General features: G+C 32.6%; 1 protein-coding gene across 1 annotated transcript in view; it reads left to right on the top strand.

Annotated features, from left to right (window-relative positions):
* Nucleotides 1-13,916, top strand: part of OTOGL (otogelin like) — a 147,017-nt gene that overhangs the window by 55,547 nt on the left and 77,554 nt on the right. The window contains exons 24-26 of the mRNA XM_008058432.1: nucleotides 2,392-2,499; nucleotides 3,248-3,386; nucleotides 9,747-9,881. Coding sequence (XP_008056623.1) covers nucleotides 2,392-2,499; nucleotides 3,248-3,386; nucleotides 9,747-9,881 — 382 coding nt within the window. The remainder of the gene's footprint in view (nucleotides 1-2,391; nucleotides 2,500-3,247; nucleotides 3,387-9,746; nucleotides 9,882-13,916) is intronic.

Here is a 13,916-nt window from a genome sequence, read left to right as displayed (position 1 = left end):
ACAAGTAAAAACTTCTTGGGGTCTTACCAGAAGCCAAGCAAGTGCCAGCCCCATGCTGAACCATGAGCCAAATAAACCTCTTAGCTTTATAATTTACCCAGCCTCAGGTATTTATTTATAGCAACACAAAATGGACTAAATCACTTGGAAAGCAAAAGATTCATGTGACTTGCTGTATTACATTGGTCTGGAATCTAACCTGCAATATCTCTGAGGTAGGCCTGTAATTTACACTGAATTATAGCTCTCTTTTTCCTTCTTCAGTTTTTATTAGTTATGAAAAACTCCTCAGTCATTAGCATAGTCACTTAAAGCTACTACTTTGGCTGGATAAATGGGGATTGTGGTTTATTTTGGTGAGGTATCCCTCACTTAAACAATTGAATAACCAAAGTTTAGGAGGCATCTAATGTTTGAGGCATTGTGTTAAGCTATAGGGATGGTGGGGTACTAAAATACATTTATAAGATAATAATAGAATATACCTTAGGAGATTGTCACTAGGATAAAATAAGTGGCATATTTAAAGTAGTTAGACTAGTATTTGGCCATAGTAAGCAGTAAAAAATATTTGTTTTGTTCTTATCCTTATTATAACTATAAAATATGTCATGAAGTAAGCACTTAGCAGTTCATTGTGATAAGTCTTCCAATAAAGGTTTGTACAAATTGTTACAAATAGGGAATATGTGAGGGAGTTGGAGACATAAAAGATTGCACTGAATTGAGTTTTAAATGATAAGAAGTTTGCTGGGCAGAAAATAGGAGGAGAAGGGTTTTCCAGGCAGAAGGAAGATATAAAACCCAGGGCAAGTGGCTAGAAGTTTGGGAGAGTTGAGGTGAGTGATTTATAGAATTTAGGGCAGTGTTATTCTGAAAGAAAGAAATCTAAGAGTGATAATACATTATTTATATAAATAACCTCATTTATGCACATTTACTCAACAATTGAATATCTTCTATGTGCACTGAGACATAACCATTAATGAGATATTTATGGTCCTCCTGAGTAATGTTGAACATTGAGTGGACAGCATACTTGTTGAATAAGGAATTTTTAAAAACTTTATAAGAAAAGTTGTGAGAGGGAAGCAGAGCGCTAAAGGAATATATGGGGTTATTTCTAATTGAGAGAAGAGTCAAGAATTCAGGATTCCTGAATCCTATGTTAATTTGTACAATTTTGTTAATTTTTATAACCTTGAATTATTACATTTTAAAGCAAACATATAAAAACTTTATGTATTTTATCTATTTTAGTTGCTATTTTTATAATTTATTACTGTTTTTTATTATAATCTTAAAATAAATTATTTAATAGATTAATTTGTAATAAGTTATTTAAATGATAAATTATTTTAAGATTTAAAGTTATTTTTATTCTGTATTATTTTGCACATCTAAATTATTATTACCTTTATGACTTGTGACTTATGACTATTATACTTATTTATTATTATAATATTGATTGTCATTATTTTAAATTACTGTTTACCTTAGCTAGTTTAGAAAAAATTTTTTAAGAATACTGGAATATATATTTATTTGTATTAAAGGAATTGAAATTTATGTTATATATGTTTTTATTTTGTCTTTATATCAAAATATTTTGATAACACACCAAAATTAATTCTTCCCTGATTTTGCGTTTAATTTTTTACTAAAATTTTAAATTTAGTTTTATGTTTATAATTAAATTTTATATTACAGCATAATTTTTGTATATGTTTTAGTTTTTATATTCACAAATTTTAAAAATGGTTTCTCAGGGAAAAATCTTTCAAGATGAAAATAACACTTGAAAAAAAACAAACATTCAAGTTTTATGTTAATAATAAATGATGTGAAATAATTGATATAATGACTTTTTTAGTCTAAAACATGTCTAAACTAAACTCTCCTGTTTTTAACTCTAAGCACTCAAAATTAAGCTTTTTGATTATTCTCTATATTCTGTGAGAGAACATGTTAACCATTTTATAATTTACGATTTTATAAAAACATTGTTAGACTCCAGAGTCTTTTAAGTAGAAAATATTGAAAAAAAAAGGACTCTCACTTTATCTTTAAATGTTTGATTTTTCATAATAATTCACTTTATTAGAAATGTAGTTTTCTATCTTCCTTTTTCTAAACGTACTAAGTGAATAACAAAAGAGTAAACATATCAAATCTAATAATTTGCCTGGCATTTAATATACTGTGATCTGAAAGGTACTGTGTGGATAAAAGGGGTGAGAGACTGGATTCAACACCTCAACAGGTCAGAGGGAGTATTCTTTAGACAGTTATGATAAATATAGATAGGGTTGAATATGACATGACTACTAATACTTTAAAGCTGAAATTAATAGTTCCTACTAAATAGTTTTTTACTTCTTCATTTGGAAGAATGGCAGAGCACAAAGGAAAGTGTTATGTTCCTGAAAGCTGCCCTTGTATCTGGAAAGATTGGGAGTATCTCTCAGGAGAAGTGATTGCTACACCATGTTACACCTGGTAATAAGATCCATTTATTTCACAAAAGTTTTCCTAATTGTGTTAATTTCATTCATCTTGTATTTACTTAATGTGACTGACTTCAGCAAAACAACAAATCAATCCTGAGTAAATAAGATTTTCTTAGGATTCAGGAGTTGCTGGACAGCTACTATCTACAGGAAGACCGTACCATTATTTTTATGCATATTTGCTCAACCCAGAAGAAAAGTGTGAAATATTAAATTTGAAAATTAAGAGATACAAATCTCAAGTTTATACGAAAGTACTAAATATTGCAAAGCCAAAACCATATTTAATGAAGGGTTTCGGTTTGGAAATAAGCCGAACAAAACCATAAAATAAAATTTGAAATATAATTTTCTTAAAATATGGACAAAGATTCTAAACTCATGAGCAATGTCATATCTAATGAATTTAAATGAACTCAAATATAGAAGATGGTGTTGTGCTTTTATGGCTATCAGCAGACCTATGTTCAATTTTTTAGTCCATTATCTATTTGCTGCGTGACCCACACATAATTTCTAGGCGTGGTTTTGATGTCTAAAAATTATGTAAATAAAATGGAAAATGCATGCCTAACTCATCAATGTAATAGATAGTATCAGAATGATTTGTCATTATTTGTAAAGGCTATTGGCTCGTGAATACTCTTGAATATAAATATTCCATTGTTAATGCCACTTGAAAATCACTAATTAGAGCCATGTTTCTTAAAAAGGTAACTCCCGTTATTTTCCAATAGTGTTTGTCGACGAGGAATGTTCAATTGCACATATTACCCATGCCCAGCAATGTGTACAGTATATGGGGACCGACATTATCATTCTTTTGATGGACTGGAATATGACTATATTAGTGATTGCCAAGTTTTTTTGATAAAGGTAGGTCACGGTTACTTTTTTTTGCATTTATATGAAGATTTAATTTAAAAACAAGTATGCTGGTCTGTAATATATCAAATTCATGTGCCATTAATACAACCTTACATTGATAAAATGTAACATAAATTTAAAACTAATTTGCTTAACTTATTCGTAAGGTTTTTTAGGTACAAGTAGTGAGCTAGCTCTTTAACTTTCTGTGCCTCTGTCTCCTTATTTAGAAAATGAGAAAATAACTGTACCTAGTTCCAAATATAGTTCTGAGGATTAAATGAAATAAATATATGTGAAGGTCTTAGATAGTGCATAATATAAATGTTCAATAAATGTCAACCATTTTTATTGTTGTTAACTTGGTTTAGTGAATATAAACAATAACACATTAAGTTATATTTGGATTATATAGTTTTTATGGTTATAATATGACCAAGCTTGATAGTAAATTTCTCAATACTTGAGTTTTTTTCCTGCTTTAATTTTTCTTTAGCAGCATTTTCTTTTAGCTTTCTCCATCTGCCAAGACTTCCCATGACAGAGCCTTCTTTTTTCTGGAAGAATCAGTATGTCTTTTGAGAGGGCTAGAATGGCTGTCAGCTCTATTCATTTACTTGCTGCTTTTTTAGTGGCAGGAATCCCCACTGAGAATAGCAGATTTAATTCATTCTTCCCAACCAACTTTCTTTCCTCTGTGTTGATTACAAATTCCAGGATATATCTTTGTTATCTGTAACACCTTTTCATCTGGTGAAACTTATCTTCTATTTCTTTGGGCCCTGAGAAAGATTTATAATCTAATTTTAAAAAATTTCTCTTTTATTTTCCAATTGGACTTTAAAAATTAATATTTACTCAGCTTTGTTTAAAAAATATTATGTAACTTCAGTCACTTATTTAAACATATATTAAAGTTTTTTTCCCGCACATCTCTGCATTGTGTGGTTTTAAATGCAACCCAGTTGTATGTACAGTATGTACTTACTGTAAATTTGTTGAATAAATACTTATTATACTTTAAAAATTCAGGTTCTTTGATATTTTATTGATTTTGGAGACTGCTGTTTACTATACACATAGTATGACACATCATTTTTTAAACATCTTGAAATAATTGTATTTCCTGAGAAAAGACTCACTTTATGTGAAAAAAAGAGATGAGAAATCACACAGCGTCTTGACTTGCGCTATAAACTCAAAGAAAGAGAACATTGGATGTCTTTAGCAAAAAATGGGAAATATAATATTCCAACTCACAGATTTCAGAGCCAGATTCCATTTCCATGAATCTATGGCAAACTCCACCATGAATTTTTTTCCTATGATTTGTTCTAGATTGAGTTTTCCAACTCTCTCTTCAGGTAATATTTCCAATGTTCACTGTCTCTTTAAGCTTATGGAAACCTAACTTAATCACTCTCAAATTGCTGTATCTCGCATCATTTTTTCACATCAGTATTTCTTGTGTGCTTTCTAAGTTAGTCCCTATTCCGAGAAGTGAAGGTACAATGATGAGCAAAAATAGACATGGGCCTTGCTTCATTTGGAAACTTAGGTTGATAGGGGAGAGTTATTTAATCACAAAATTCATATTAGATTGCAACTGCAAAAGTCAATGATGACCTAAATGCAACACCCAGTTAAACATTTTCAATTTGTATCTTCTTTTCTTCTTAAAGTCACTCTTGCTTTGTCTTCTGTAATTCTACTGATTCTGGCCCTTTGTCTTTGATTACTCCTCTGTCTCTTCTGGTGGCTCTTGTCTCCAAGAGTTTCTTAAAACACTGAGCCTCATGGGTTCTGTATTTCCATGTTTGTCTCCTCCTCTAAACTCTTTGTTGCTTGTGATCTCATAATACCTGGATTACACGAACCTCTTATTTTTATTTAATCAATTAATCCATAGAGAATTAAAACAGAGAGGAAAGGAAGTCTAGGGAAATTGATTACATTGTAGGCAAATTTTGAGGTCTAGATAAAACTAGGCATAGCTATCTCTATCAAATGAGAGTAAAATATAAATTAACAGCAATGTAACTACAAAAAAGTAAAGCACTAAAAAGTAAAGGAAGGAAGGAAGGAAGGAAGGAAGGAAGGAAGGAAGGAAGGAAGGAAGGAAGGAAGAAAGGAAGGAAGGAAGGAAGGAAGGAAAGAAAAGAAAGAGGCCTAGCATGTAAAAATCAGATGAGAATTCCATTCTGAGTAAACTTTGCTCCTCTTAAAATAAAAATATCTTATAAAAGTTTTGCAAGAGATGATGAAATAAATCAAGTAAGTTAAAAGGAAATAAAATTAAATGAAAATTGCAGAAGTAAGGAACAAATTGAAGATTTAAAACGTTATAGAACCTATATGGAATTATTTCTCATAAATAATAAATTTACTATGTTTTCATCACCTTCCCTTTCTTTGGCCATTCTAAAGGTGACTGAAGAAGTCATTTTCCTTTAATAAGATCTTTTGGTATTTTTGACTGATTTCCTGTTTAGCAACTCTGATTATCTTAAAATCTTTTTTCTAAGTCCATGGAAGAAAATTTATTTTAGAAGTATCATAAAGTTTTAAACTTAGGAAATGACAATTTAAATTTTTCTTCAAATAGGAATCATTTACAAATATTAACCACCATTAAACCAATCAACTTTGCTCCCTAATATGAGATTCTTAATTTGATTTGTCCTCTGGATGTTCAGTTTTTATCTATATTATTTATATGAAGAACATGCTAAAGGCAAAAGGGTCAGAGGCAGAAAGACAACTTGGATCTTGATGGATATTTAGTATAATACATTTTGTCTATATTATAATAAATATTTTTGACGCAAGTAAGTTTTTTTTTGTAGTTTGCTAAACATTTTGTTTAGACCTTAGACTTTCTAGCCTCCAGAACTGTGAGCCAATAAATTTCGGTTATAATTTACCCAGTCTCAAGTGTTCTGTTATAGCAGCACAAAATGGACTAAGACATTCCCTATGTACTAAAATTTTCTAAAACATTTTATTAGCATAATAGATTTTCCATCATTTTTTTCTTTTTTATTTATTCATTTATTAAATAGGTCTGCACTCTGTGTCTCTATGATGGGAGCTGTTAAGGATACAATTATTTAGACATTAGCTTTATCCTCAGTTGTTTTATATTTAGGGGAGGCATTAATATATAACAAGCTGAGAGAATAGGAAAAGCGAGAGCTTTGTTGTGGAACTGTAACTGGTTTTGTTAGGTGAAAGTCTCATGGAAGGTGAAAGCGTGGTGCTGGATCTCCAAGGATATATTTTTTTTCCACCCCAAACATTGTAACTCAGTTCTCCTTTATGTCAGTGTATTTTCCAGTAGCTTTCCTTGGTATTGAAGCAGCTCAGGGTGGCTTTCCTTCTTAGTGACATTCTGGTTAAATGCTTGCTATGTCAAACCATACAATATACAAAATGTATTAACATTTCAGATTTAATAAAGCTAATATTGAGACACTTTAATTTAATGTAATGACAATAGAAAGTCAATAGAGGGAGCTGTGGTTATTTGAGTGTAAAGCCCTAAGGGAAATACCATCTCAGGAAAATTTTCCAAGAACCTCACAAAACTGTCAACTGAAGGATGGTTTTACCCACCCCCACCCCCCACCCCAGACAACAGAGATTCATAGATGCCCAGATGCTATTCATGCAGGTCTCTCTGTAACTATTTTCTGCTTACTTAGGCTTGGTTATCTAACTCTTTCCTGTATCTTTTCTCTATGTTGATTTCCGTTCAGTCACTGTTTCTGCTTCTCCGTGTGTTCAGCTTGTTCTCACATGTTCAGCCCTTAGTCTACCTTATATTCCTTTTATGTTTATTCACCCTCAGATATTACTGCAAAGTATTTTTTAAAAATTCCATATTTTATTGTTCAAATTTGAGAGAGAATCTAATTGACTAAAGTTGTTTTCTTCTACCAGCATTGAAGTCCCTTGGTCAATCCACGTATATATTGTTTTGGGACATAAAGTACAACTGCCTGTGACTGCCATATCAACTGGGACTTTATGGGATAATTATCCTTAAAAAGGGAGGGGGCTGTGACAGGTGGAGACTGAAATGTCAAGTGCAATCATATATTACCTTGAAGGGTGCTGACAGTTTATGTTTTGAAATCATTTGGGGGAATATTCTCTATCAAAGCTTTTAGTACTTGGGAATAAAGGGTTTTTGAGAAGCACATGAGGCACGTTCTTGCTGGCCTTTCTTCTCTAGCTTTGTGATCATTACTTACTGTGTTGCTTAGCAACTGTCTAGCATTATCTCTAAGCTTAATATTAACTTGAAATACATTAGAAGTGGAAATTGTAGAAATGTGACTCTTAGGCACTACTATTGTTTAAAATTACTGTCAGCATAACATAAGACAAACCATACAATATACAATATGTCTTGACATTTCAGATTCAATATAAAGAATAAAACTAATATTGAAACACTTTAATTAATAGTAATAGAAATGTAATGACAATAGAGACTTTCAGCCTGCTTTTCACATCCTTTAATCTAAATAACACTCCCCAAGAGGAAGTACAAAACAAAACCCTGAATTATATATTTTATTCTTCTCTGAAAATTATTCAGAAAGGCAGAAAAGTGTGGCATTATTTTTTTGAGCAGCACAATGCCATAATCATCTTAATGACCCTTATTATTCTCCTTTTCAAAATTTAGCTAATGCCTTGCAAAAAGGATTGTTTAAAAAGAAGCAAAAGCTCCCAGCACCTACTCAGGGAAAATCATTTACAGAGAGACACAGTAATTACTCCATCAACATCATGTACTAAAAACCTATCCTCTAGGCACTATGCTATAGTGATTATTAACCAGACAGGGAGAATTTGATCAAAGTAGAAGATGTATTGAGCTAGTGTTCATATTGCTAGTGACGTGAAAAACTAAGTGTGAGAATTTAAATCAAGACCTATATGATTCCCAAACATGTAATGACTCTTTCTTACTACAAAAATAAACACTGTCTCATATGTCTCAAAATGAAGAAGATTCAGGAAATATGTGTGGGCCTTTGAAAATAGGACACGGAGTCCAAAGAGAAATATTACACTCCTTTCTTTTCTTTTGATAAAATCCCAACCATCCACAAATTAGTGAGTGGGGTCTTGGAGTGCTAGCTTTTAGCATTTGGAGAGATAAGGACCATTTTGAAACTTTCACAAAAATCATAGATTTCTTCCTAGAAAAATGATATGTATATGAGCTGATAAATATGTTAACTAGCTTTATTTAGTCAATATATAAATCAAGTTAACCACTGTAAATGTTTACAAATTGATTACATATACACACATATGTATGCATCATAACATCACATTGGACCTCATAAATATACAGAATTATAATTTGTCAATTAAAAATAAAAATTTGTAAATACCACAAATGACATTTGATAATGAATTTACAGGGTCTGTAGAACTGATAAAGCTTGTCCATGAAACTGGGGTGCAAAGTTAGAAACCCTGATTCTAGAAAGAGTGCTCTTAGTGAATGGAGTGGGGAGTGACTGAAGGAATGGGGTCTAAAGAGAGGTGGAAGTGTTACATTTGGAGTATGCGAGGCTAAATAATGTTCTTTGAAATCCTATAATCTGAAATTGATTTTTCTTCTCAACCATTGCCAGACCCTTGCTCATTTATTTACACGTGGCATAACAACCAAACCAAACCAATGAGAATAGGGATCTGAACTCTGTCTCTGCACTTCTTAGCAAAGTGACCTCAGACCATCAATTAATCCCTCTTAACAGGAGTTTTCTAATCTGTAAAGTGGAGATCATACCTAACTCAAAAAGTTATTGCAAGAATTAAACAAGATAACGCGTGTAAAGTTCAAAGCTAGCTCTTAATAATATGCATTATTTTACTTGCTAACATATATCGAAGTTTTAAACATATATTTGAATTCTAATTTATAGGCAAACAGTTGTCCAGTCAGAAAACTCCTTAAAATAACACTAAAGACATGTTTAAAATGAAAATATTTATTTTAAAATTCACCTTTGTGACATATTTCTTGTTGATTTTTTATTGATAGAGAAAATGACAATGTCTGATAGATTTGAGCTACTATAATAAAATAGAAAAAAGCTTTGCTAGAACAAAAACTTAACAGAGATGAGAAATGTTGAAAGATTGACCTATCTTACTATATTTCTATATAATTTTTCTTGTTATTGGATACAAATATTTTTATTTTAGAGGTAAGTTATTTTTCAATTGCAATGCAGTGTCTTGTAAATGTTGGTCTTTTTTAAGATTTGTTAATGAAAATAACTAAAAATTACATATATTGCATACATTTGTATTAATAAAATATTTCTGACATTTCAGAGTACAGATGATTCAGATATATCTATCATTGCCCAGAACAAGAAATGCTTTGACAACGATATTGTCTGTTCTAAAAGCGTTTTGATTTCAGTTGGAGACACTGAAATTTATCTGAATGATACTCCTTACAAACAGGTTAGTGAATTATTTCAATTAGGGTCATTTTAATTTGTCCTGAGGATACTGAAAATAGAGTAGAAATGATTGGGGCATTTCTCTTAATAAGTGGTTGCAAGATCTACATTGTTTTTCCTTTGTCGTTTTATGTGGCTTCAGTAAATCATAATTGATTTGTCTCTTTTGTTTATATTTCATCTGTCCGTTATCCCTTTCTTTCCTTTTCATTCTGATGGTCACCATTTTGTCATGAGCAACTGTCACCTCTTGCCTTGATTATTTCAGTAGCCTCCAAACTGAAATCCTGCCATCTCCTCTTACTGATTCTCCTCTAATCCATCCTCATAGACTGCAGGCGAGGGTGGTTATTGGTTTTTTTTTTTTATTATTTATTTATTTATATGTTATATTTTTATTTTTTGGAGAGCAGGATTTATTGAGAGGATGGAAAAGCTCCCACAGTGGGAGGAGACATGAAGGGGTTGCCCCAGTTTAAAAAAATTTAATGGAAATCTAATCTGTCCCTTCGGTGCTTCAAACTTTCAGATGACTTTTCATTGCCTCTCCAAGGCCTTGCTGGTCTTGCTGTTGTCCACCTCTCCTAACTCATTTCTGATTACTTTCTACTTCAAGCTTAGGATCCAGAAGGTGGAACTTTCATTAGTCCTTCCTGAATGCCATTGCTCCTGCCTGAATCTATCTTTCCACTCACTTATTCTTATGCAGTATGTCTTATCTTCTCCAAGGAGCTCCTCCTCATGCCTCCAGGCACCCTGTTAGAACGTGCATCATATGTTAGTGAATTATGTGTGAAGTTGTCTTCCTCAGTTGTCTACATGTTCTGTGAGAACTGGGGATATTGTCTATCTTCCTTGTCTATTTTTGTAGCTTTGGAGTCTGTCTAATTTAAAGAATAAGTAAATTTCATTCTTTCCTTCATAATGGCCACTGTGTATTAAAACCTGTGCTAATTATTGAGGCTACACCAGTGATAAGACACCGTGTTTACCTTAAGGAACTTATACTTAGGTGAGGGATACACTGAGGGAAATAAAGATGTGCAGCACGATGTTCTGTGGCAGGAGTTTATGTAGGATAATGGGGAAACTCCTAGGAGAAGCACTTAAGTCAACCTGGGATGTTTAGCATGGTTGCTAAGAGCATTGGCTTTAGAGTCAGTCAGGGTACTAGCCAAGAACCTCTGTCCTATCATCAGCTGGCTCTGTCACTCTGGGAAAGTTTACTTAGCCTTTCCAAGCTGCAGCATTACCATCTATAAATTTCGATGATTTTAGAATTTACTTCTTAAGTTTGTATGAGGATTAAAATGAAAATATGAAATGATTAAATTTCAAGAAATGACTTTTCTCTTTTCCTTTGCCCTCCTCATTTTTGAAGGCTTGGAAGACATGCCCTAGATGAAGCAATTTAAAGGATAAGTAGGTGTTAGTTAGACAAAGATGGGATAGGATGAGAATCAGTATGGAGAAATAATGTCACTCAAAGGAGCGAAGCAGAGAGATGAAAAGGCATGTGTGGATAGCTATAAGTGGTTTAGCTTGGTTGAAGCACAGTATATGGGATAGTGAATGGAGGGTCTGACAGAGATTCAGGGAGCAGTGTCCTTATCAACTGTAATGCACGGGACCTGGTGACAAGGGCAGCTCATGAGGGGGCTGAGTTCAGACCACGAAAGCTCTTGAATGGAGCAAAATAGTTGAAGCTCATTTTATAGGTAAGACATTTCTGGGTTGAAAAGTGCTTTATTTGACAAATGGCTTTTAAAAAGTGAGTTCTTCTGAAATTTTTAGAACAACGTTTCTCTAAATTTTGTCAGCAGAACTTTATTAAAATCATCTGTAATTTTGTTGTAAGTGCTGGTTTCTGGGAATTGAAATTTGTGAGGTTGAAAAATAAATTAGTATTTTTAATGGTACCTGAAATTCTTGTATGCACTAAAATGTGAGAATCTTTGTCCTAGAACATGCTTTATGTCTCAGTCTAAACATTGAGACCAACTGGGAAGCAGTCAAACCTTGGGGTAAAACAGCATTTCATTCTACCATCATGTTGACATGTTTTTAAAGTAACTACAGCAGTTTGGTATATATCAGCTTTTTTAACATTCTTCTTCTTAGAAACAAGAATGTTAAAAAAATAAGAAAAAATAGTAAATGCTCTTATAAAGTCAGTTTGACACATTTTAAAGTGGTAATTACAGCTCCATGTAACTTTTAACTCCCAATTTTCCCCTGTATGCAGATATTGATGAATCTCCTTTATATAGGTTGTGAAGTATGAAGTAAGATTAAGAAAAGTCATAAAAATAGTTTGACCCTAACAAGTCCCCTGCTAAAATTTTTTTCTCAAGCATCAAAAGTGAAAATAAGTACCATATATTTTACAGTAAATGGATCACCTATCCAGGAGATGAAGAAAAAAACCCTATTATTTTTCATATAAATGCACAATTCTACTTTTATCAAGTACATAGGATATAAATATCTTATTAATTTATTGAAGCTGTACTTTAAGTGTTTTATTTCTCTACATTTCTAACCTGTCTTTCTAACTTTGCTAGAGTTTGAAATGATATAATTCTCATCTGAAGTGGAAGTCTTTACTTTGGACGATTCTTAAAACCTCCCTCTTCTAATGAGAATAATTACTTAATGATCTGAAAAGTAGGGAGTATGGCTATTCCTTTTGACCACAGAGGGTTTTTCTTGTAGTAAACTTATCTATCTAATGAATATAAAGAATTTTATGTATAAAAACAAATAGAAAAGGTGTGCTTTTGCATCAGGATAACTGATGCCAAACCAAACTGTAGGAAGAAGAGAGACCATAAATTAAGATGAATCAATTACAGAAAGATACTGAAAAGTGAGATGAAAACAATGAAAATAGGTTTTATGGCAAAGGATAACTTAGAGGCAGGGCAAACTATACAATTTGCAAGGCCTAGTACAAAATGAAAATGCGAGGTCCCTTGTTAAAAAGAGGAAAAACATGTTGTCCCCCACCCCTTTGTTTCACGGTCTCTCTTGATATGTTATGGTGTTTCTTTTTTAAAAATTATTTTATGCTTTTTAAAAATTTTTATTATAAAGATATGGGGTATATTTCAGGGTTAGGTATATAAACATTGATCACGCAGGTACCCTTGTTGATGCGGTACGCCCCCCCTCCCCTAGCAGCTTCCCTCAACTGCTAATCTCCCACCTCTTACAGTTTCCCACTACTGCCAATCGCTTTCTTATACCATTATAATTATTCAAAATCAGTTTATGAGTAACAACATATGGAACTCAGTTCTTTGTTTCTGTGATAAATCACTGAGTATGATCGACTCCAAATCCATCCAAGTTGCTGCAAAATCCACATATTTGTCCTTCTTTATGGCTGTATAATATTCCATTGTGTATATGTACATTTTTTTTTAATCCAGTCCAGCTTCAATGGGCAAGACGGTTTTGCTATTGTGAATAGAGCTGAAATAAACATACATGTGCAGGCATCGTTTTTGTAGAATAATTTGAGTTCCTTCAGGTATATTCCCAATAGGGGAATTCCTGTGTCATATGGAAGGTCAATTTCTAGTTCTTTCAGAAATCACCATACTGTCTTCCAAAGAGGTTGTACTAGTCTGCATTCCCACCAGCAGTATAGAAGTGTTCCTTTTTCTCTGCATTCTTGCCAGCACCTGTTGTTGTTTGTTTTATTAATGATGGCCATTATTACTGGGGTTAGGTGGTTTTGATTTGCATTTCTCTGATGATGAGTGAGGCTGAGCACTTTATCATGTGTCTGTTGGCTGCCCAAATATCTTCTTTTGAGAGGTGTCTATGCATGCCTTTTGCCCACCTTTTTTTTATTATAATCAATATTTTTAATTATGATATTGTGGGGTACAGTTAAGGGTTAGGTATACGTTTCATTCAGACACCCTTGTTGATAAGAGGTGTTTTCCCATCCCCAGACAGATATTTACTACCGTTAATCCCATCTCCCTCCCCCACCATAGTTTCCCACTACTGTCAGTCATTTTCT

The sequence above is a fragment of the Carlito syrichta genome, unplaced genomic scaffold (genome assembly GCF_000164805.1).
Source record: "Carlito syrichta isolate Samal-C Ts95f unplaced genomic scaffold, Tarsius_syrichta-2.0.1 Scaffold303338, whole genome shotgun sequence".
NCBI lineage: Eukaryota > Metazoa > Chordata > Mammalia > Primates > Tarsiidae > Carlito > Carlito syrichta.
This window is presented reverse-complemented; position numbering and strand designations above follow the sequence as displayed.